A 24504-nucleotide genomic window follows, 5' to 3' on the forward strand; every position below is an offset into this window, starting at 1 on the left:
ACTGGGAAGAAATTGGGGTTCAATGTCTTGCTCAAGGACACTTCAACATGGTCACCAGGAGTGAGAATTGAACCCACAACCTTAAGGATGGTGACAACTACTCAACCACCGAACCACACCACCCAGTCTGGTTGTGTGGAGGTCGACCGGGGTTGTTGACAAGCTTTTCAAAAGCACGGCTGCATTTTTAGTTCCCCTTTTCAAAATAAATATGGAGTAAAAGCCCCTAACACACAAGTGAAAACTATTAGCAACGGCTGGTTAAGAACAGTGTGTGGTATTATGAGGCCCCACCCAGCTGAGCTAGACCCAAAAACCCTGAACTTTTCCGCTCCGGTGCAATTCTTACTGTGTTCACTACTGTTAATAAAATATGAAATCATTAAAATAAAGATTTCTTGTTCTTTTTCCTTTTGTTCCCATTTCATTTTTAATACAGAGATAATGGACATACAGTTCACAACAAACATAAACTTTATATTGTTTTAGTAGCTTGTGCCACAGGTTACTTTTTGCACCAAACAACATTCATATTGTTCATGTCCTCAGTAAATCACAAACATTGCAGCTGTGCTTCTGGTTACTTCACAATGCATTATTGTACTGTATATGAATCAGAACATAGGTGTCAAATGACAAAATATCCCACACAGAAATGCATTGAAACTGTTGGTTTGCTTTGTTATTGCAAAGTGATTCTTTTTGAAGGAAGTCTCTTTTGCTTGAGCCTCTTGGTAATAGGTCAGATTTGAATACCATACCTGAGGTAGACATTTACCTTTAGTGTCCAGTATAAAACAAAACCAGATCTGACATACAACATTGATACGCTTAGTTAGTCAACAACAGTTTGTCACATCAATTACTGACAACAGATTTACTTGAATAATTGGATTTGTGTGATACTGTATAAGTATGTCCCATTGACTCACAACTTTCACATACAAATATAACTGTGACTATCAAACTGACAAGGCTACATAAAATGCAGTAAGGAAGCAGTATTCAGCCATTCAAACCGAGTTAAGTTATGACTCTGAAAAAAAATCATCTCCCGCTTCATTGGCAGCACCCTTTTCCAGCTCAGACTGCAAAGGAGATTTTGCAGAATCATTGATTTCTTGGCTGGCGGGAGCGGTGTTTTCAGTTGACCCAGGACTGGTGTTGAGGAAGGCTTGGTACTGGTTCCAGAAACCCGCTGCACTTGTGGAGGCTGGAATAGTCAAGGAACCTATTGATGTAGATGTCTGAGGTTGGTCAGCACATGAACGATTACTGCGGGCTAATGGGCGGGTTGCTTTGGTCACTACACCATGGTGCTTCATATGGCCCTGTGCAGGACAAAATAAAACAAATGCATCAGCCTCACTCAATGAGGAATACAGCAAACATTGAAATATCAATCAGGTACGCAGCATGCACAAAGAGCAGTATAGGTATTCCAAAACAAACATTAGGAAGCTGTGACCAGATTAAAGTAGGGCAGGATAGTAAATGGACTGCTTCTTATATAGCGCTTTAACTACACCATATGGTGCCCAAAGCGCTTTACAATGCCTCACATTCACCCAGTCAATTCACACACCAGCGGCCAACTGCTGCCACGCAGGGTGCTTCCAGGTCCATTGGGAGTAAATCTGGGTTCAGTGTCTTGCCCAAGGACACCTCAACATGGTCACCAGAGGTGAGGATCTAAGCCACATCCTCATAGATGGGAGACGAACACTCTACCACTGAGCCACACCCCCAGAGACTGCTAATGTAAACGAACACCAAATGAACCGACAAGGACAGAAAGAAGGGAAACGTATATACAAACAATTGACGAGACAACTAGAGACAAGACACAAGTAGCTGAGGGAGCTGAATTGGATGACAAAAGAGAATGGACAAGCACAGGTGAACGTAATAAAACTTAACGAGACAGATTGGTTGATAATAGTGACACAAAGAAAACATGACAACTCACACGTAATAAAAACCAAAATCCACAAAACACATAACATGACAGTTATTTATTAATCATTAATACAGTTTTAATGTTCAAACATATTTTCTTACCTTTAGTCCGCTGCGGCTAGCATACGCTTTTCCACATTCAGCACAGCAATAGGTCTTCTTCTCGGGGCGAGCTATCGGAGATGGGAGCGTTGGGGCTAGGCTGAGAGGAACAGAAATCTCCGGTTCTTCTTTTGGAGCAGATCCAATAATCTGATTCACACCATCTATTTGGTTGTCTCGCTCAAATGAGTCAAAATTAAAGTTCTGACCCGTCTCCTTTGCGAAAGTGGAAGCTCTATGTGCATCACTTCCTTGACTACTGTCTGCAGTTTCTGAGGCTGACATCATTTTGGGGTATTCCTCAGGCACTTTTGCTCGTGTTGGTGTTGTTGGAGTACAAAACTGATCTCTGTCTTCTTCCCTAGGTTCAGGTGATCGGACCCCGGAGCAGACTAGGCCTGGATCCGGGGCCGGAGCGTCTACACCGGTAGCAACATCTTGATTCTGTGTTGAAGAAGAAATAGTGCTTGAGCAGCTATAAGCAAAGGGGGCAGAATTATCATGCAGATTTGAACTGGGGATAACGGCTGCATCAGAAAATGAGGATTCTTCATCACAGTCCACGGCCATAACGTCATGCATTTTGGTGCTTTGGGCAACAGGTGACGCTGATTTGGGGAACGGATCACGGGCGGGTTGCTCACTTCGGTCATCTTTGTCAACCAGGGAAAATTCATCAAATTCAGTTTGTTGGGTGAATGGCAGTGGGGCACTTGCACTAAGGAAAGGGGGGTCATCAGTGGTTGCTGGTGGAACTTGTGCCGTAGTATTCATGAAGGGGTCAGGACTAAGATCAGTGGGGGGGTTGAGATCTGGGCTAGAAGAGCCAGATTTGGTCGTAGTTGCAGTGTATTGAACAGGTTTGTTATCAGAAATGGGACATGAGTCAGCATCTGCATTATGAAATTGTGAATTTGGGGATAGGCTTGTTAAGTTGCCAGGTTGAGGCGTTTCACTAGGACCATTGTTTTGCTCACTGGTGTTGGATTCAGACTGTGACAAAGATTCAGCATTAGATTCAACTGCCATCTCACAGGTAGAATCGTCAGTGGATACTGGGGGCAGTTGGCCACCAAGATGCATACGAATATGGTGCTGAAGTACAAGAGCATTGGTGAATTTACGTTGGCAAAGTGGGCAAGAGTTGTGGATACGAGCGTTGGGGGGCCGAGCATGATGGGTTGCCAGATGTGACCGTAGGCTGCCTTTGGTGGAGAAGGATCTTCCACACAACTTGCAAGGGAAAGGGCGCTCTCCAAGGTGTGTGGCTTGGTGTAAGCGCAGTGCTCTGGGGCAGCTCAGAACCCGAAGACACACGCCACATTGATTGGCTGTCAAATTATTGGCTGCACCTGTGATGCTCAGTGCTGGTAGCAACCCTCCTGCAATGGCACTTGCATTATTGACACTCATGCCAAGGGCGGCAACCATCTGTCGGGTGAAGTTGGAAACAGATGTGGAGACATGGGTAGAGGAAGGTGGAGCTGCAGTGATATATGTGGTCGAAGTGCTGGTATTTGTGAAATTACTGTTGGTTGAACTTGTAGGAGAGGACATGGTATTGCTTGATTGCACCTCAACTGTGGAGGTGGGAATAGAGGAAGAAGTCCATGGAGAAGTTGACTGAGCGGGTGTCTTTTCCAGTTTCTCCACCAGCCTCTGTAACTTGGAAGTTTCAGATGTAGGTGTAGAGACAGCTACAGAGGACGGTATAGTGGTAGCTGGTTTATGAAAGGGGGAGAAAGGGAAAGTTACGTGTGAAAAGCCGGCAGAAGCTGATTGATGGGAGCCTGGATTTGAGGGTAGCGGGTTGCAGAGCATCCCCAAAGCTGGGTGCAGTGTTGAGTGTGTGACATTTGAGGTAGAGCTAGAGGAACCAGATGGGAAAAGGAGTTTAGGCAGGTTGGCTAGCTGGGAGTACGCGGCAGGGGAGAGTATGGGAGCTTGAGGGGGGCTGTTTTCATCAGAGTTCTTTGAGTGCTTTGAACCCTTCAGCAATCCTGTGATGGTAGACGGTGACGATAAGGTTGGATTTGAAAGTAAGGAGGTGGCTAGTGTAGATGAGAGGGCTGAAGAGGTGGAGGGGGATGAGTAAGATGAGCCAGAGGCAATTGAGACTGCAGCTGTTACAGCTGCTGCCCTATTAAGTTGAAGCAAGGAATGTGAAATCAAGGCCAGATCCACACTTGGAGGCAAGGGGAGTGTACACGGGGTGGACCCCCCTGATGCCCCGAGGGGGAAGACACTATTGGTACCGCTGACCTCCATGTCATTACCATAGACTTCATCCTCAGGCCTGCTTTTTGGCTTCTTCTCTGACATTTTCAAAGCACCCGTGTTGCAACCGCTGCTACTAGTCTGACTCATATCTGTGGACCCAGTGGCCCGCAAAGCCATGCCAAACAAAGATGGCGGAAGGAGTGAAAGTGATAGCTCTGGGTTTTGCTCACGGTGGCGTAAGAAATGCACTTTGAGGTTGCCTCTGGTGGTGAAGCGACTGAGGCACACAGGACACTGATACGGCCGCTCCCCTGTATGCGAACGCAGATGGATCTGCAGGGCTGAGTCCCCGCTAAAGATCTTTCCACAAAAACGACAAGCGTGCTGGAGGCGGCTAGTACTGCTGGAGGTAGAGGTAGATGAAGGGATTACCCCTCCAGAGAGAGATTGCAAAGCATATTGGGCATTTGGGGATACTGATGAGAGGGCCGCATTTAGGTAGGACTTGCCACAGTGCTCGCTCATTGAAATATCGTTGGGAGATTTCTCAGTGAAATAATGATTTGGTAGAGCCAAAGATAAAGCAAGTGGATAGTTGGAGGATGTCATGGCAGCAGTTGAAGATGTGGAATGGTCTGAAGATTGCGTGTTCACTCTCAGGTAACTATTCACCCCTGGATTGGCAACCGTGCCATCCATCTGGGGCTTACATGTTTGCAGGATTTGAGACAAGGCATTGTTTGATTTTGAAGATTTGTTGGACACCTGAGAGGGAAGTAAGGTTGAAAAACATGCCAGGAGAGGAGCAACAGTAGTGGAAGGCTTAGTCGAAGTGGTTTGGGTAGTTGGGCTGCTGGCCCGTTTGTCTTCCAGACAGAGTTGAGGTAGGGGTGGGAGAAGATGCTGAGAAGGTGTGTCTATAGAATAAGATGCCCCACCCAGACGGAGTACCTGTCTGCAGATCTCCTCCGTTATTTGCATCTGGTTAATCTGCCTTTGCTGAAGCACCCGCAACTCTTCTAATATCAGCGCCAGACTCAACTGGGCCCGACTGGGAGCGGCTGAGGCAGACGCCACTCCTGGACTAGGTGTCGGAGTAACAGGACTTGGGGGACCCTCGGGCACGCGGCTGGGGCTTCCAGGGTGTGGAGGACACATGGATGCAGAGGATGATGAGGACGAGGAGGTGGTAGTTGCTGATAGGCCCAATTTGGGAGAAGCCATAGGTTGACAGGGTTGCGACTTGAGTCCAAGGGCAGTCGGGTGTAGATTTGAAGAAGACTGGTCTAGGGTAGTCAAGAGTGAGAGACAAATGGTTTGAGGAGAGTGAATATTCTGGATCCTGTGCATATAGAGAGTCCGTCTGGAAGGCCTTGGGAGGTGAGTGGGCAATGTGATCCAGCTGGGTGCTTTGAAGAAGAAAAGATGACGAACACAAGGCAGAATCTGGGTGGAATGGTTATGACTTCACCGCCAAAGAGACACCTGGAAGAAGTCAAAGAAGATTTGAATGTAATTAACAGATATAGCAACCCCCCCACACACCCCCACACACACACACCCCCACACACACACACACACCCCTACACAAACACGTGTACACTCGAAACCTGTCCTTAATTTTAGTACATGTAGATTCATGTCATGCTCTGTGTTAGGCGCTGTATTTTTGGTCTAATGTTTTTTCACACTACCCTAAAAGCTACAGTGACAGTTCTGATATAGTTTGAGGATGAGCATAAAGACCAGGAAAAGGAGGTGGCATGCAGAGAAAACAACAACATGACTCACAGACCAACAGGAATCTTACTTCGCCCAAAAAGGACCAAGAGACAGATGTGAAGACACATGGCCACATAAACAGTCTAAGTATACTGTATATACAAATTTAAAAAAAGCACTTTGCATGCAAGAACTTAATGAGTAACACAATCTAATATAGTACTTAGGTTACTGCTGAAGCTACATTTCTGGGACAGATACAGTAATGGTAAATACCCCTCAGATTGCTGTGGGCAGAAACACAAAGACACATAAGCGGTACACACATTTCCTCAGGAACATGCTCGCGCTTCAATGCCCAGCAAGAAATCTCCTATTATAGGAGGCACTGAGTTCAACAGAAATTGCAGTTACAACACCACCATAACCTGACAATGCAATTTTACAGGCCGTCAAAGCAACTGCTGAAATAAACTATCCACAACTGCAGCATGTGTGGTTTCTCCTTTGAAAAAATGGTTTGAAATACAAATTTAACTTCATATGATCTGTTTGGGGCGATAGTTCAAACTCATTTTTGTTGTGGGCGACATCGTACTAATGGTGTCCCTCAGAAGGCCATTTTGACTGTCTTCTTCGTTTGGAGGTTGATCTTAAAGAATGACTGTGGACCCATATAAATACAATCGTCTTATATTAACACATATAGACAACAAATTGATGGATAACTAGTTTTGAAATTGTAACCAAGTTAATAATTGTTTCTGCAACGAGTTTTTAATTGATTTTAAAAGAGAGATTGGTAATATATAATGCTTGCAATATCTCTATCTCAACTTGTTAAAAGCAGAGGTGGGCAAAATCGTCAATTCAATGGCCTGTCATTGACTGATGCCCACCTTTCGACGAGTGCTTCTGTATTTTCAAGGACTACTTTATGACGTGAAGCCTCGTAAAAGTACACAGACTGACAACTACCGCCTATACTAACCCCGATCAACTGACCTAAATCTGCCTCAGTCAGTGCTCAGTCCGTGTATTTTTACGAGGCTTCGTGTCATAATGCGCTTGCCGAAAAGGCAGAAGCACTCACCAAAAGGTTGGCATCCGTCAATGAAGGACCGTTGTACTGACGGTTGTACCCATCTCTGGTTACAAGTGAAGACAATTTGCAAGAGGATTTGCCTTTGTGGGCTACGTAAAATGATAAATCATGTCACGGGCTGGATCTGGCCTTGAGTTTGGCACCTGTGGGTCACAGAAACAGCCTAATTGTCTATGTGTGTGTGTGTCCAGTCCAGGCTCCGGCCTTCCTGGGTGGAGTTTGCATGTTCTCCCCGTGCCCGCGTGGGTCTTCTCCGGGTACTCCGGTCTCCTCCCACATTCCAAAAACATGCATGGCAGGTTAATTGAGCGCTCCGAATTGTCCCTAGGTGTGCTTGTGAGTGTGGATGGTTGTTCGTCTCTGTGTGCCCTGCGATTGGCTGGCAACCAGTCCAGGGTGTCCCCCGCCTACTACCCAGAGCCAGCTGAGATAGGCGCCAGCACCCCCCGCGACCCTTGTGAGGAATAAGTGGTCAAGAAAATGGATGGATGGATATATATATATATATATATATATATATATATATATATATATATATATATATATATATATATATATATATATAGTTTTTTAGTTGTTTCACATTATAAAAGCTACATTAATATGTTTTGTTAGCATACCGTGCTGGCTCGATCTTGCAACATCCATCCATCCATCCATCCATCCATTTTCTTTACCGCTTATTCCTCGCAAGGGTCGTAGGGGGTGCTGGAGCCTCTCTCAGCTGGCTCTGGGCAGTAGGCGAAGTACACCCTGGACTGGTTGCCAGCCAATCGCAGGGCACACGGAGACAAACAACCATCCACACGCACAAGCACACCTAGGGACAATTCAGAGCGCCCAATTAACCTGTCATGCGTGCCTTTGGAATGTGGGAGGAGACCGGAGTACCCGGAGAAGTCCCACACAGGCACGGGGAGAACATGCAAACTCCACCCAGGAAGGCCGGAGCCTGGACTCGAATCCGAGTCCTCAGAACTGGGAGGCGGATGTGTTAACCAGTCAATCACCGCCCATATCTTGCAACATGTCGTGTAATATTTTCCCCCTTCTTCCCAGTATGAAACTGTTAATTAACGAAGAAGGGAATGTATTTTTTCTTTTTTGTGCGGATCATTTTTTTGTTGTATCAAATTATAAAAACTGGTAGGCTACTGCAGTTGCAAGGGTATTTTCCCAACCTTTTGTATTTAAGTGCTTTTTCTATACTTTGTTTCCTTTTACTTAAGTCCAGAAATTTAATCAAAGTATTGTTTATCACAAAAGTGAGCACACTCCTCAGATTTCTGCAAACATTTAATTACTGTATATATTTTCATGGGAAAACATTGAAGATATGACACTTTGACACGATGAAAAGTCGTCAGTGCACAGTTTATATACCAGTATAAATGACTTGTTGGGAGAGTCTAAACCCACTGACAACGAAAATGAGTACGTACACCACTGAGTGAAACTGTCCAAATTCAGCAAAGTAGTCAAATGACAAGGATTATTTTATTTAGACCAGTCCATACCTGAATGTGAGGGGTGTATTCACTTTCGTGAAATACAGTACTCTTTTATATTGTAGTGTTTCACTCAGTCGAGAGTACCCCCCCCCCACACACACACACACACACACACACAGCTTACTTGTTCATTTGCTATTTGACATTCAAATGGTGAGCCGAGACTCATCGCCCTCTCTTTAGTAAATTCTCATCAGGGACGATCCAGACAACTGTGTGTTTAAAATGGTTGCACTTGCACATAAACAAGCTGAACCTGGAATCCCACTGCTAGTTGCACAGAAGAGAATCACTTGCTCAGGTGAAAGCTCGTTCAGACCATGAGTGAGATTCTGTAAGGTCTTTGACACGCAAATCTGAAGAAGAGTGGCGATTCTCACGATTCAATACAATCATTCTCCGAGGGAGAACCTGGTAAACAAGGCGGTTGTACAGACGAGGTGGAATTTGCAACAATGGCGTTGAGAGTGCACAGCTGAATGAGCATCGCCTCCTCCTCCAACACATGATGCCAGTGAGTTGGAGGCACAATGCTCCCTTTTCACCCTCACGCCGACATGTTTAACACGTGGAGAGAGGTGCACTGGTGGAAGAAATAAAAAGACGCATGACGAGGGAGTGAAATTGTTCACAAATAAGGTCATAATTAAAACGGCGTTTACTAATCGAAACCTGATGTATTTTTTATTCAAACCGAGGCAAACCCGCTGAACTCATCTATTCGACGCTGATCATATGATCGCACTGGGCCACATAAAACGATTGTTTAGGTCAAACATAAAGACGTTTGCGCAATCTGTCAAAAAGAGAATATGAGTCCGTCTATTATGCCAGCAAGATCCCAATCGTATCACCTCGCCAACCCACCCCGACACGGCAGCAGCAGGCGTGCAATGTCCGTTGTAAACACACGCACACACAAATATGTATGGCAGCGAAATGCGCGCTCCCGCTACTGTACGAGCACCTGTTGCACGCCGCGCGCGCCCCACATCATAACAAGTTATGATTCATAAAATATTATGACCGGGGTAAAATGTCCCGGATGTGCCTCCCGACCCCACTGTAGGCCACAATAGGTGACAGCTTCTTAACCGTAATACAAAAACAACTTACCATGTTTGAAATGATGATTTTGGTTGCGGAATAATAAAAAGGAGGCGAGGCTCCGGAGCTTGGATGATCGACGCCTTCTCTCAGACGGGACACTGGCGCACTGTTTCCCTATTCACCACCAGGGATGCGCAGTCGGATAGCCGCATTTCTCCCTCAATTATTTATTTCCCTTGCTAATCGCTCTATTTGCTGACAAATAAACAACAATTCCCGAGTGTGCTGCGGACGGTGACACATGGGCGGGCATGGCGGATTGGATCGACTCGGTAAAGAGGGGGAGGCTTGTTTTCTTGTTTGTCTTTCAACGTCTGGGGCCTGTCTGCGCTCTCTGCGGTACTGTCCGTCCGTCCGTCTGTCTGTTATAATTAATGACCCTCGCCGCCAGACGGTCCTCTGGGAAACATTGACCACGGTTACCTCCTTATAGGTCGCTTGCACATGTCGTCACTTCCGCCTCGGATTTCTCGTCGTCGCCATGCTGGGTGGCCTCCATTTACGTAGCGATTCGGTCTAACACGTATCTATCACGTTTGTTTTCTGCGTTTAAAATGGTACATTGTTGCTGCATCGTTGGCTGTTCGAACAAAGCCAAGGGGGAAAATGGTCGGTCTTTTTTCCGAATTCCGAAAATAATTAGGAACCAGGGCCTGGAGACAGAGGAGTGCGGACTCCGGAGGGAAGTCGTTACTTTGGGCTCGTGTGTGCAGCGATCACTTTGTGAGCGGTAAGCTTGTTTACCTTTATTTAATGCATGAGGATTAATAACGTTTCGACCGCCCATATATGGGCAAGTTGCTTATGTTTTGGATTCATGAGCAAGCAAGTTCGGTAGTACAAGCTGGCTAGCGGACGTTAGCCGAAAGCTAACATCGAACATTTTCACCCAAGTAGTGCCAGTGCAAAGTGTTTACTGCTGAAATTGGATTGATTAGTCTTGGGCTTTTAATGCCGATAACACGTTTTTTGGTGGCAAAATGTAAACTTGGAAAAAAAAGAGACAGAAGGGGCTGATGCAAGAAAACAGACCCCCGGGGGTGATGCAAGAAAAGACCCCCGGTAGCCTACACATCATGCTAAAGAACTTATTCACGGCCACCCTACTGCGGTAAAATAACCAGTCTTTCCATATTTTATTTGTTTATATATTTGTTTATTTTAACAGGTCGCCCTGCGCCCGTTTTTCTGTCCAATCATCCCGACTGGGCTCCAACATTAAAGTTGGGTCCCACGTTACAACATCTATGTCTCAGCCCAGTCGGTGCCAAGATATGAACGTGCACAGGAGAGACAAGCAAAGAAAAGACGACTCGAAGTGGCAGAGATTGTTGCAGTTATGCAGCCAGATGGCTCCAGTAACCTGTACCCTCAAGTACTGCTGACATCATTGACTCTGGTATGCCACTCAGAATTCATTACATGCTATATTGTATGCATGAGTGAATGTATGTGTTTGTTTGTGTGTGTACACGCACCTTATATTTTAGAGACATTTGGAAGTGTTTATAGAAATAAGTATTTGCCTGTAGCAATGTTCATACATTAAAAAATGCAACAAAATGTGTACATTTCTTTTACACTGACAAAAAAACTATACTACTTTACTATATTAAACCTATTACTGGTACCGTATTTTTTTGTGATTTTTACTTTATTTTTTTCTTTAGGGATCTCATGCCACACCGACTTGATTGCCAATGACATGATGGAAACGAAGGCGAGCATCAAAGCATTGGAGGAGGACAACATGCGACTGTTTGTTTGGCGCTAATAAAGGCATCGTTTATACAAATTCTATTGTTGGGTTTGTTTACAAAGCTATACATAATACAAATGACAGGATTTGACTCAATGTGCAATATGGTCCCTCTTAAAGTAATGGCATAAATCTCTATTATTTCTAAAAGCACAAAAAATGAAGTGAATAATGATTAGATGTAGTAATTTCAGGGTTAAAAATTGAACTGTTAATTAATGTAGTTTATTTCAGCACAGGTGCCTACCATCCTGAGATGACGGTATGATGTAATGTTGATGGGGTACGCAATGACTTTCATTATGCTATGTACAGAGGAAAAAGTTGCTCTCTTTTAAATTTGTTTAATGAAAGACAAGTACCAGTACTGTGTTACAGTTTTCCCAATAATCCTTGTTTCACACTTGTCACAAAACCACTGTCCTTTTGGCAGTCTAGATTGGCACACTTCAAGTGATATTTGATTTTACAATCTGCTGCAGCACAAAAAACTACTTTATTCCGCATCTTTGAAGTACATGAGCAAGTGGTAGGTGACAGCGGCTGAGCAGGAACACTGGAAGTCCACTGCTGATCTAGTAAATGCTCTCCCGAGCAGTTCAGGTAAGGAGGGGATTTTGGGAAAAAAAAAACTCTGGCTTTTCCAACTGGCCAAAACGAGCGATCTGGGTGGACTCGCTCAATCACACTTTGTCCACACCACAAAGTCGCAGAAGTCCGTCCAGTTAAACTCATCTGTGCCTGAATCTGAAAATATTACAAACATTGTAATGAAAATATGAAACATAGAATTAAATAAGAAACTACAAAAAGTAAAGCCATACATACCTGGTAATACTATTGGTGTTGTCGTGACAAGTGATGGGAATTGTTGCCATCTGGCACCAGACAGAAATTGGGTGTTGTGACAGCCTCCTTAACCGTGAGATCATAAGAAAAGCTGTCAGTATGCTCAGTAGTTACCATGAACACGTTTTATTGTACTGGAAACTGAAACTAAAAATACGTCCTCTGAGAGTGGTTAACCTTAACCATTTAGAATAAGTTGATTAAGTAACATGTAACTAGTGAAAGGGTAGCATTAAATTTAATTAAGACACAGGGAGGCTGTGCATAGTTATTACTTTTTATTCTTATACGCTCTGCCATATTTGCCTGTTATAAAATTATTAGAAAAACCACATCAGGTAAACCCAGCTGTGCATGTAAACACAATGATAACAGGAAGCCTGAGAACAAATCAACATTTTTGTGTGCAGAATTACCAACACCATGTGGTTTACTTACGTGCAACAGCAACCGTTTCTTCTGATGCGATGTTAAAGTTTACACTCTGTATCCACCCGCTTACAAAATAATTGTAAGCCTCCAGGGATTTGTTGGCGTGTTATGGAGCATGTTGTCAACACGAGGTAGGGAAAGATGTCCAGAGATGTCACATTTGGCCAGCAAGCTTTCTCCGTCAAAAAAAAAATCACCCTTGGTCAGGACGTAATTAGGATCAATCCCGCCACACAGAGACACCTTCTGCCTGTATCGTTGTTTTTGATCTTCCGGTAAATCGTGAAAATACTGCGAAAATTACATCAGGTTGATAAGCTCTACCGTGTAACTCGCGAGTGTACCTTGTGAACCGGCGGACACCCAATATGGCGCCCGAAGGAAAAACTCCCATGATGCAGTACGATGTGCAAGCGACCTATTGGCTCTCAGAGTGCGTACACACACACCACAAATGGACGGCTCAGTCCAAGTCAGTTATAAAAGATTAGGGTTGAGATGAAATTCCAAATCATAATCACGCCTATCATGTATTTGAAAGTAGACAGTACAAATAGGAAGTACAATAAAGTATTTATTTCATACAACATGATCATTAATGTATCATTGTTTAGATTCGCGAATTTATGTGTTTGTAAACAATAGAGACGAAGTAATCGGGATGTAAAAAAACAAAATCAGTATAAGGACGTGTCTTACACGTAAAAAGTCGCTAGATGTCGCTCAAAAACAAACACTTAGAACAATTAAAAGCATGATCTGACATGTATAAGTGCAATTGTAGTAAATATTTTGCATGGCACTTTCACAGATATTACAAGTTTTAATGACAAGTTAGCGTAGCGAAACACTGACTACACCATATAATGACGTATTACAACTAGTCATTTATAATTTTTACCTCTGATTGTCAACGACATTTAACTATTGCAGTTATACAATGCATACAACTGTAATTGCCTGAAAATATAATAAAATTGGCACTTAACTCGATCAAAAATGTAATAAAACTTGATAGGTTAATCACCTATAATGTAATAAAGAAATCCTGACACATATTTTAATGCAATTTTTACCAATAATGAAATTATTATACATTATTGTGGATTTAATACATTTTCAGGTGGGTCTTTTTTTTCCCTTAACACTGATAATGTAAAACTCGACAGATAATGTAATATTATGTTCATTTTCAGTCCTAAGTTTTCCATTTTTCTTTTGAGAATCTGAAAAAAAAGTTACAATTTTTGTGTTACATGTTTCAGAGTTTATTTTTTGTTTAGTTTATTTAACGGGGACATTGCAATATTTTCAACACTGCTTAGATAAGTATTGGTGTCACTTTACAGAGTTGATTTATTTAGTGTTAAACCAGCTCTACAGATTTAATAAAGGAAGCTCCGCCCACTCGATTGGAACCGCCCTGCCCCACATACTTCTGGGATATGCTTTTCGTATGATACAATAATGTAATCGATTATGACATTATCGATAAAAATGTAGTTCCAATATCAGTCAGGATTTTTTTTTTTTACTACATTATTGGTGAAATAATTACATTATATTGGGGTGCTATATTTTTGACTGACTCATGTGAAAATTTGATTACAATTTCCAGCATTATTAAATTATCAGGTGCTACAATGTGTTCAACTAAATTATGCTTGACGAAAGCCTGCAAAAGCTACCTCTAAACACACTACTCAAAAAGTTGGGCCTTTGGGTGAAACTACGGATGAACCCACAAGACATGCCAACCTTTATAGGCAAAATTTATTTGACCTCTAAACTTTTGAATGGCCTTTTCCAACTTTCAATATACTTTTTGCATAACGAGAGTGTTTGGTTCATCTTGACATTTCAAGACATAGATTATACTTGCTTAACTGTTTCTGGGCCTCCTCCCATCTCACTGTCACGTGACTGCACTGAACCCAGTTCAGTGGTTAAACCAGACACTTAAAGGAGCAATAGGTGAATCCGTAGGGATTAACCACGGGGTCAGCATTAGCACCTCTAGCAGCTCGATGGCCACTGACTGCAAACATCTACACAGGTACAGGTGAGAACTTTTATGTTTCCTATGTAATGTTTACCCCACATATTTCCACAGTTAATAAACTCCTGTTGATATAATGTGCAAATGTATGAGTTTGCGGTTGTGCATGCAACAGCTGACAGTAAATCAGGTCGGCAAGCTGTCAAGGATGATCTCCTGATCCCTCCATTGCAGTCAACCACTTAAGACTCTGTCAGTCTTTCAACCCTTACTTTATGGAGTGCATGCCAATTATGCAATTTCTTCCTATACTGTGCTGATTTTTGTTTTCAAAAGCAGAGATTTACTAGAGCTTTCGTTAAGTATTTTATTTATAGCACCTTGTTGAAATGATTATCATAGTTGACTGGTGAAGTGAAAAGCCAGCGCAACTCTGTCTTATTAATATGCACATTAGTGCTCAGCAGTGGCAGGAAGTAATGAAGTACAAATGCTATAGATTGATCCAGTATTATGCGTACTACTGCACTTCAGTAGTTTTCTGGCATCCGTGCTTACTCATTCACTGCCAGCCATTTTAGAAAATGTCTAAATTTTCAATACCCACACGATACTACGTTCAATAATTATATATATTAACCGAATCTACAAAGTGACAGAATAGATTCCCAACTTTTTGCCTCATCCCGTTCTTTTATAATTGACAGTAGAAAAATGTAGGTGACTTCAGGGAAAAACTGGGCAGTATGACAGGAGGAAACCATACTGAATTGATACAGACAGAGGGAAGACGAGAGATTATATACACATACACTAATGACATAACGAGACACCTGGGTGAGACACAAGTGGCCGAGGGCACTGATTGGTAGACAAATGAGGAAGGGCAGGCAAACACAGGTGGTCATGATCAGGTTTGATGAGACGGGGGAAGCACACAAGGACAATAAGACATAAACACAGATCATGACCAAAACTTAAAGAAACATAAGGACAAAATCAAAACTAAACCCAAGACATGACAGAAGCAAAAAATAAAAATTAACCCAACCTAAATCATGACAGTACTAGGTATATTTGCCAGCTGCGGTTCTGTATGTTAGGACAACAATTTAACTCATTCACTCCCAGCCATTTTCACTGAAGCACCCCCCGTCCCTCCCGGCTGTGTAACTGGATTTTGACTGATTTAGCAAAGCCCACACAATATTGTCTTCTATTACTATAAAAACTCGGGACACTCACCAAAAGAAAGATTAGAGTCTCTACTTTCATCAGGAAAAAAAAAAGTACGTTTGTATCCGTTTCCATTTTGCAGCAATTAGCATTAGAATATAGCTAAGTTTCATCATTATTCATAAATCTGTTGAAAACACTGGGGAAAAGAGCAGCATGGCCCGGGTTGAGCACTTATACTCTGCTACCACATGCTGGCCGTTTATTGTAATAACAACCATTGCTTTCAGCAACTTCTTCAGGTCAGAAGCTGCATTAAAGCCTTCTGTATGCTCTAATATAAAAAAACAAACAAAAAACAAAACAAAAAAAACCCCCATGAAAAACGTATAAATGTTTGTGGGACCATGGCAATATTTAAAATATAACGTTTTTATATGTTTTTGGGAGCAAATAAGTTAATTTTATTTTCTAATACTGCTATCATTGATGTAGTGTGTGGCACTTCACAAACATCGCCTCTACAATGGCATCCACAACGGAAGAGTCCACCTGCTCTGTTTGCAGAGACAACTTCAGCCAGTCCCACCCACTTCCCTGCGGTCACAGCTTCTGTCCAGCCTGTATGCGCGAGGCCTGGACAACCCAAGGAGAGGGCAAAGGTCATTTTACGTGTCTTCAGTGCGTGGAGGAGCACGGCGAAGTGTTGTGCGACTGCTGCTCTCCGGAGGCGGACGAAGGCCTGGTACACTTAGCTGTCAAAACGTGTCTGAGGTGCGAAGTGTCGCTGTGTGCGGAACATCTTCAGCACCACCTGGAAAGACCTGCATTTAGCACCCATTTGTTGGTGAACCCGCTTGGCGACCTGTCTCAACGAAAGTGCCCGACGCACGCAGAGCTACTGCGCTACTACTGCGCTGATGAGAGGGTATACGTGTGCAGTGACTGTCTGCTGGAGGGAAGCCATGTTCAGCATAAAGTCAAGGGGCTGAGACAGGTGGAAGAGGATTTAAAGGTAAGTTTTTTTTTTGTTTGTGTTTGCTGTTTGTTTCCGAAATGATTTTGCTTAAAGATGGGTGTCTTCTTAGGTGATCCTCCAGACGTTGCTAGGAAAGTCAGAGGAGAAAGTAAAGCACGGAGAGGAAATCCTCAAAGAATATGCTGACATCGATTCCACTGTTGCAGTGAGTAATGATCACTGATCTGAATATATGACTGGATCGCAGATAGGCCAAGACTCTTTAAGTCGTGAAGCCGCCATATTGCTTCTCCCAAGAAATGTTTCTCAGCATACGATCCTATACATTTACAATATCGAAATTGGAGAACATTTGAGATATTTAGTAGAAACAGCATGATTTATGATGCTATGAATTTGTTAAACATAAACAAGAGGACTTCAGACAGACATTTTACAACTTGTCTTAAATAAATTTATAAATTATATGCTTAATGATGTTTACAGGACGAAACTTGTAATTCAGCAAAAGATGCCTCTGCCAAGTCTAATATTGGGCTCTAAGGAACTGAGCAATAAAAGAAAAAGGGGGCCTTCAAAGCAGCACATACCGTCCACTTATTATTTATTTATTTTACTTGTTAAAAAAATAATGACTAGCCCGCCCCCGGCCTTATACTAATTGCCTACAAGCTGTATATGTCTCATTTGTACGTGTACCGAATATGTTCCCTCGTTTATCGCGGGTGTTACGTTTCAAAAACTACCTGCGATAATGGAAATCCATGTATTTTTATTTTATTTATTTTTTAATTCCAGTTAATTATATATAGATTTTAGTATATCATGTTTTTTCATTGTATTATTTTTACTTTATTATAAATGCTTTTTCATTCATCATATATGTTCATTTTTCATTTACATTCATTTTTTTCCATTAAAAGATTTTTTTTTTTTTTTTTTATTGACTTATTATAGAGCACAGTATTTATTTTTTTCGTTTTTTGTGTTTTTTTTTTGTTTTGGTATGATTTTTAGTTTATTATAAATGCTTTTTCATTCATCATATATGTTGTTTTTTCATTTACATTTATTTTTTCCCATGAAAAGTATGTTTTTTTTTTTTTTTTTAAATTTGCTTATTATACAGCAGCAGGTTAATTGGCGCTCCGGATTGTCCCTAGTTGTGCTTGTGAGTGTGGATGGTTGTTCGTCTCTGTGTGCCCTGCGATTGGCTGGCAACCAGTCCAGGGTGTCCCCCGCCTACTGCCCAAAGCCAGCTGAGATAGGCTCCAGCACCCCCCACGACCCTTGTGAGGAATAAGCGGTCAAGAAAATGGATGGCTGGATATTATACAGCACAGTATGGATATTTTTTATTTATTCTAAATGTTCATTTTATTTATACTATATTTTTTTTTATGTATTATGTATGTTTTAAGGATGTAAAACACTTAATTTCTGCACTTTTCTCCCAGTTATTAATGTTTTCTCACATAATGTATCTCTTATTTAAATACAGTAGGCACCCTCAGTGTTCAATAAAATGGAATTAAACTAATATCCAAAACATTTGAGAAACAAAAATATAACGGCGAACCATCCATTTTTTTCTGGCTGGTGTGTTTTCTAAAAATAATAATAATAAATAATAATAATAATAATAATAATAATAACACATACGCAACATGAACAACATCAATAAAACAGCTGTTAGAAATGACACCATGATGATGATATGAGGCTGAAATCCATTTTGACTTGTGGGAGCTCAGATTGCTCATGGCCTGTGCCAGCCCGCTGGGTCAATTCATCTGGCAAACACGTCGCGCTGAGCATTGGACAGCACGTTTGATTCGGGGCGGGCAGCCCTAATTTTAATGATGAAAATATGAGGAAGGATACTTAAACCCATTTTGACTGGAACCACATCGCCGCAAAAAAAAAAAAAAACAAAAAAAAAAAAACAGCCTGTAGAAAACAAATCATGCTGTAAAAAAAATCCACGAAAAGATGAACCTGCGATAAACGAGGGAACACTGTAGTTTATAATAGTCTGCTCGCGAGATGGGAGGAGCAAGATGGCCGCCCTGTGACTTCAACAGCTTGCACAGGCATGTATGGGCTATCGGCTATCCAGTCATATATTCAGGTCAGTGGTAATGATGACACAGCAAAAATTGATGTTTCTACCCAGGTTGACAAAAATGATCGATTAATACATACCGATGTACAATTAGCTTGTAATTTCTAGCTATGTTCAAATTGGTCAAATCGAAGAAAGATAATAGATACATTCCAAAGTAGGACTGTCTGATGGAGGAAAATACCCAAGTGGAGCGGCTGGGCTCAGACCTGCAGGTCCAAGTTGAGAAACTGGTTGAAGGTCTAATGGAGCTGACTAAGAAGGACAGACAGCAAATCATTGAGCGCGTGCATGAAGACTGCTCCAAAGTGAGGGAGGACGTGAGCCAGACCATGAGCATCCAGCATTACTTGACCTCGCTGCTAGCAGAGACTGACCCCTTCCTGCTCATCTGGGTAAGCTCCGGATTGGAATGACTGTAATACAAAATGGGGCTGCCATCAATGATGACTTTGTACTTTGTTTACTGGTTTCACTGCATACTTTTGCCACGTCAGGAATACTGTATGTACCGGTACATTTTTTGACCAAGCAATGTTTTTGTGTAAAAATCCATGGTGCTTAAAATAATCAGTTTCATAGGCTGATCCACCAGTCAAATGTTTTTAGAGTGGCATGATGCAAAATATCTCTCTAATGCTGTTATTTGTATGGAAATGTTAGAGTTAGGCCACAGTATTAATCATTATGTTGGTTTGATTGTGTATTATTACACTTTCTGCAGGCTTTTCAATCTGATGATACAAAGTAAGTCAATAGCACCAAGGTTTCAGATTCCTCTTTTTTTTTTTTTTTTTTTTTTTAAATAGCACCCATATTAGGCTTGATGTTTTTGGGTCTCTTTTTATGGATATTAGCAAACAGTAGGAGTGGCATAGCTCAGGTGATAGAGTGGCAGTCTCCCAAGCTGAAGGTTGTGAGTTGGTTCCTCAACCCTTGTGTAACTTTTTTTTGTTGTTGAATGAACTAGTAAAATGTACAAAAAAAAATCCTTCTAAAATTGACTTCGAATTTCTGAGTGAAAAAAAACGTTACTAGGTTTTTGGGATAGGCCAATTCTGTCATACACAGTACAAATACTTGATGTAAAATGTACTCTGAATATTTTACTCTTCCAGGTGCAAATTTTACTCTGTTTAGAGTGGGACCAAATACACTCTGTTTAACATTAAATGTGCTCTTCAAAATTTACTGTGTACCGTTACGGTACACAGTAAATACCAAGGTTATTTTAGTTAACGAAAACGAATGAAAAAACTAAAACTAAAATTCAAAAAACAATTTCGTTAACGAAATAAAATAAAACAAAAATGCTTTTTAAAAAACAAAAACTAACTGAAACTACATTTTATGTTTACAAAACTAACTATAACTATAATTATAGCAAAAACGTCCTTTGTTTTAATCTTTGGAAATTAATTTAATGCATGAACCTTTGGGGATGATTTTAGATGTGATTTTAAGTAGATTTATTTTGATACTAACCGGAAAAAGGACATCTGAAAGTGTGTTACACAGAAATGACGTCATCTAGCAGCAACCAATAGAAAAGCACCTTCAGATGACATCGCTCCTATGGTGTTTTTGAAATATCGCGCACAAGTAATACACATTTTTTTTAAAACAACAACAAAAAAACAAAACAAAAACAAAAATACTGAAACTAACTAAAACTAAACGAAAACAAGGCATTTATTAAATAAGTCAAACTAATAAAAACTAACAGAACCATCCTGAAAACTAATTAAAACTAACTAAATTAAAAAAACTACCGTAAATCAAAACTAACTAAAATGAAAAATTCCAAAACTATAATAACCCTGGTACCGTACACAGCAGTAACATAACATAACATAACATAACATAACATAACATAACAGAACAGCATGTGTTAAGTAATAAAGTCAATCTGCCTTTATGTCCTTCCAGTGAGATGTTTGTATTCTTGCTTTTTAGGTTACTAGCTGACCTTAGCAGTCCCCTTTTCACACCAGAACCTGTCAGTCTGGACAGGAAGCACATTTTGGGGGAGATAGAGGGCAAGTATCGAGAGTTTATCAGTGCCACCCTCCGATGCCTCAGTGAACTCAAGAGGGAGCTCTGTGAGTAGGAAATGCACGTCAATAATGTTTTTAACATTGTGTACAAACAGATTCAAGTATCACATGCAGTATATAGACACACATTCACACCAATGCAGAGTTTAGAGTGTTCAGTTAGCCATACATGTAGCACATTTTTGGAATGTGAATCTATGAAACAACAAACATTAATTGGTGATTGTTTTCGTTTTGGTTGAATATACACGGTAACAGTCGCCAATCGCTAGAGCTTTTTCTCCCCCTCCTTCTGACCACACCACAGTGACCAGTCTTCTGACTCTGGACACCAACACATCTCATCCTCTGCTGAGCATCTCTGATGACCTGCGATTGGCCACAAGGGTCAAAACACGGCTTCCCTGCGAGGCTCACCCACAACGTTTCGACCACTGGCCGCAAGTCCTCACAGTTCAGAGTTTCTCGGCTGGGACTCACTACTGGGAGCTAGAAACTGAAGGATTCTGGGATATCGCCATCTGCTATAGGAGTATTGGACGGAAGGGGAAAGAGGGCAATTCCTTTGGCAACAACGTGGTATGTGTGTTGATCCTAGTAAAGCAGCATTATGTTCAGCGGAACCACTAAAATTGTAACCTAAGGTCACATACTATGGATTTCAATCAAAACTACAAGGAAAAAAAATTGTTTCATTGATAGCGGGTCTGCAACATCGCGCTTCAGTTTAGAGCAAAGGTTTTTTTTTGTTTTTTAAAAAAAATACAAATCATACCAATCTATTTGTCACAGCTTTGATCTGTTGCCTGTATGTTTTGGTTTAGGATTTCAAACATCAAAGTACAATTCACTCATTCATCTATTTGCAATTTACCCTAGCTTTTTGCTGAAAAACTCATCAATTCTTGTATTAGTACACTTTCTGACACATCCTAAGATGCCACAAGATGGTGCCAAAGCTCTGTCTAAATAGGAAAGTATCCATTATGATGAGTGAAACATCTCGACTGCTTTGGATGTCAAGGAGTATCTACATTTTGTTTCAGCCTTTTTTGTTTGTGGTAGTAAGGGGATATATTTTTTTTTAAAGGTAATGTGGAATGACTTTAAAATGCTGAACTGTTTTACAATAATATTTTGTTTAAATTTAAGTTTTAAACTATTAATATTGGCAATTTAGCAATTGAATTTCACCATCAATTTCTTGTGTTTTCTTGTTATTGGCAGCAGGGTTCGGTCCATGTCTGAAACTACTTGACCAATTGGTGTCTTTGACCTTCAACTTTGCTTTAACAGTCATCTATCTATTTGTAGTCACTGAAAAAGCTTCAGTGCAAGTTTTTTTTATTTATTCAGGTGTTCACTGTAAAAAAACAAAAAAACAACAACAAACAAACAAACAAAAAAAAGTGTTAAAAAAAAACGGGAATTTCCGGAAGCTACCAAAAAAAAAAAAAAAAATACAGTGAAATAACAGAAAAAAAATACTTCTAATAAAAAAACAAACAAACATGTTCATAATACAGTTTGTAGTTGTAATTTAAAAAAAACCATTTTTCCTTATTTTTTTGGGTTGTTTTAATGTTAAATTAGAAATATTTTCACATTTTTAAACAATTACCAGTAAATTAGTATTAAGTATTAGAAATATTAATGCTTAAAATTACACAAATGTGCAGTTATTAGTTGTTTTTAATAACATAATTTTATGGAAATATGTTGTATAATTTGTGTTTAATTATATATAATTATATTACAGTATATGACAGAATTTGACAGATTTATTTTTCAAAATACTGTTGAAAAAATAGATATTGGGTATAAAATTGCAACAATACTGATTTTTGCTTGTTTTTGTTTTCAAGTTTTAAAGTTGCCTTTTCCAGTTTATTGCCTTAAATAACACAACAATTTGTGAAATTAAGATTTTTTGTGAACATATTTTAACAATAAATATATGTATTTGTAATGAATTTCTTTTTTTTGTAAAAGAACAAAAATATTGTGTTTTCACTAGGGATGCACGATAATATCGGTGGCTGTTAATTTCGGCGATTATCGACCAATTTAACGTCAAACCAGATAAACCAGATAATAAAGAAATCTGCCGATAATTATCGGCAATTTGATTTCATACAAATGAACCAGATAATAAAGAAATCCAGCAATAACTATAGACATGCAACGTTGGTCCATCTGTTGTGGTTGTGGCTCATATCAATAAAATTCAGCTTCATGGTGCTTTACATATATTGAAACATTGTGCAAAGTTTATACAATGTTTCAATGTATTTGTTATACTTAAAGTAGGACTCGAAAGCATATTTGTATTCAAGTTAATTTTGCAAACAATTATCGGCTTACTTATCGGTTATCGACATCGGCACCTCTAAATTGTTGGTTTATCGGTATCGGTTGAAAATAGCATTATTGTGCATCCCTAGTTTTCACAGTTACGGTGATTTCATGTCATTTTACATCAAGCATATAAAACCAAGGTCTATTTTCAAAAATTAAATGATATTTTAAAAATATAGAAAAAAATCTGTAAAATAAAATAAAAAGTGAAATTTTGTTATATTAGGATTTTTTTTCTTTATTACATTGTAGTCCTTGAGCTAAAAATAAACCAAAAACATATTACTTAATGCTGTTGTTTTTCCCTCAGGTTTCATGGAGTTTGACCCAGCAACATGACAGGAAACTAGCTGCTTGGCATGACCGCAAGAAAACACGTCTCGCATACAAAATGGCTGGCAAACGGGTTGCAGTCGCTGTGGACTATAATGCCGGCACCATCACCTTCTCTGAAGTGGGACCATCGAACAACCTGACTCACATCCACACTTTCTGGACCACGTTCACTGAACCAGTGTCCTTGGGCTTTGGACTTTATAAATCGGAGCTTAATAGCCATATTTCAATTGTAAAAGTCTGAGGTGACCAAAGGAAGGTACAGTCCTGTTACAATGCTGATGGATAGGCAATAGTTGAACAGTTCCGACAAGCTGGAGGGAAAAGTGCTGGATATTTTATTGTGACCTTCACCTCAGCAGCTCATGTTTGTCAGAATTGGGTAACAGAAATGGCAAAATGTTGTATTCAGTGTAATGTTATGCAAGCAGATAATGAAAAGGCAACAAAACAAATAAATAATTTAAATGAAGAAAAATTATTGAAGAGTCCCAATTGACAAGAAATGGCGAAAACGGGCAAGTATTTGCATTGTGATGCTTATGTATTGCTGGAACAAGTGTGTTTTATGACTATCTGTCAATAAAGTGAATGACAAAAGCAAAACATACAAATTACTTATGGTGCTTACTTTGCCGAAGTTTCATAAGACTTCAGTGTGGCATCACGTAAGATGATGTTTTGACCTCTACTTTTTGAGACAGA

At 40.5% G+C, this 24504-nt stretch overlaps 2 protein-coding genes and 1 long non-coding RNA gene across 6 annotated transcripts; 1 reads left to right on the top strand and 2 right to left on the bottom strand.

The window, feature by feature from the left end:
- Positions 1–429: 429 nt before the first annotated feature.
- On the bottom strand, positions 430–10677 carry sall2 (spalt-like transcription factor 2). Of its 2 annotated transcripts, XM_077498153.1 has the most exons (4): positions 9736–10675; positions 5233–5766; positions 2062–2505; positions 430–1331 (listed from the first exon to the last, which is right to left on the bottom strand). In XM_077498153.1, the coding sequence occupies exons 2-4, from the start codon at positions 5629–5631 to the stop codon at positions 1029–1031; spliced, it is 1146 nt and encodes a 381-aa protein (XP_077354279.1). In that variant the 5' UTR covers positions 5632–5766; positions 9736–10675; the 3' UTR covers positions 430–1028. The 2 variants fall into 2 exon arrangements, with proteins under 2 accessions (XP_077354279.1, XP_077354270.1); XM_077498144.1 differs by having other exon boundaries at positions 2062–5766; positions 9736–10677.
- On the top strand, positions 9807–24406 carry trim110 (tripartite motif containing 110). 3 transcript variants are annotated; one of them, XM_077498166.1, is made up of 9 exons: positions 9807–10001; positions 14708–14831; positions 16440–16959; positions 17033–17128; positions 19210–19443; positions 19773–19795; positions 21005–21150; positions 21413–21684; positions 23774–24406. In XM_077498166.1, the coding sequence occupies exons 1-9, from the start codon at positions 9971–9973 to the stop codon at positions 24041–24043; spliced, it is 1716 nt and encodes a 571-aa protein (XP_077354292.1). In that variant the 5' UTR covers positions 9807–9970; the 3' UTR covers positions 24044–24406. The 3 variants fall into 3 exon arrangements, with proteins under 3 accessions (XP_077354292.1, XP_077354298.1, XP_077354309.1); XM_077498172.1 differs by lacking the exon at positions 9807–10001 and having other exon boundaries at positions 13535–14831; positions 16512–16959; XM_077498183.1 differs by lacking the exon at positions 9807–10001 and having other exon boundaries at positions 13535–14825; positions 16512–16959.
- Positions 11819–17245, bottom strand: LOC144002732 (uncharacterized). Its single transcript, XR_013278803.1, has 2 exons — positions 12317–17245; positions 11819–12235 (listed from the first exon to the last, which is right to left on the bottom strand). It is a non-coding gene; the product is annotated as an uncharacterized LOC144002732 (long non-coding RNA).
- Positions 24407–24504: the final 98 nt, after the last annotated feature.

This window comes from Festucalex cinctus, chromosome 1 (genome assembly GCF_051991245.1).
Source record: "Festucalex cinctus isolate MCC-2025b chromosome 1, RoL_Fcin_1.0, whole genome shotgun sequence".
Classification (NCBI taxonomy): Eukaryota; Metazoa; Chordata; class Actinopteri; order Syngnathiformes; family Syngnathidae; genus Festucalex; species Festucalex cinctus.

What these genes read in the sequence shown, in the direction of transcription:
- sall2 (XM_077498144.1), bottom strand. Translation starts at nt 5,631, where the DNA reads ATGCACAGGATCCAGAATATTCACTCTCCTCAAACCATTTGTCTCTCA. An exon ending in CTAGCCGCAGCGGACTAAAG is followed by an intron (nt 1,332 to 2,061) that starts GTAAGAAAATAT and finishes TGTCCTGCACAG; the next exon opens with GGCCATATGAAGCACCATGG.
- trim110 (XM_077498166.1), top strand. Translation starts at nt 9,971, where the DNA reads ATGGGCGGGCATGGCGGATTGGATCGACTCG. An exon ending in ACATCGATTCCACTGTTGCA is followed by an intron (nt 17,129 to 19,209) that starts GTGAGTAATGAT and finishes ATTCCAAAGTAG; the next exon opens with GACTGTCTGATGGAGGAAAA. An exon ending in TGAACTCAAGAGGGAGCTCT is followed by an intron (nt 21,151 to 21,412) that starts GTGAGTAGGAAA and finishes ACCACACCACAG; the next exon opens with TGACCAGTCTTCTGACTCTG.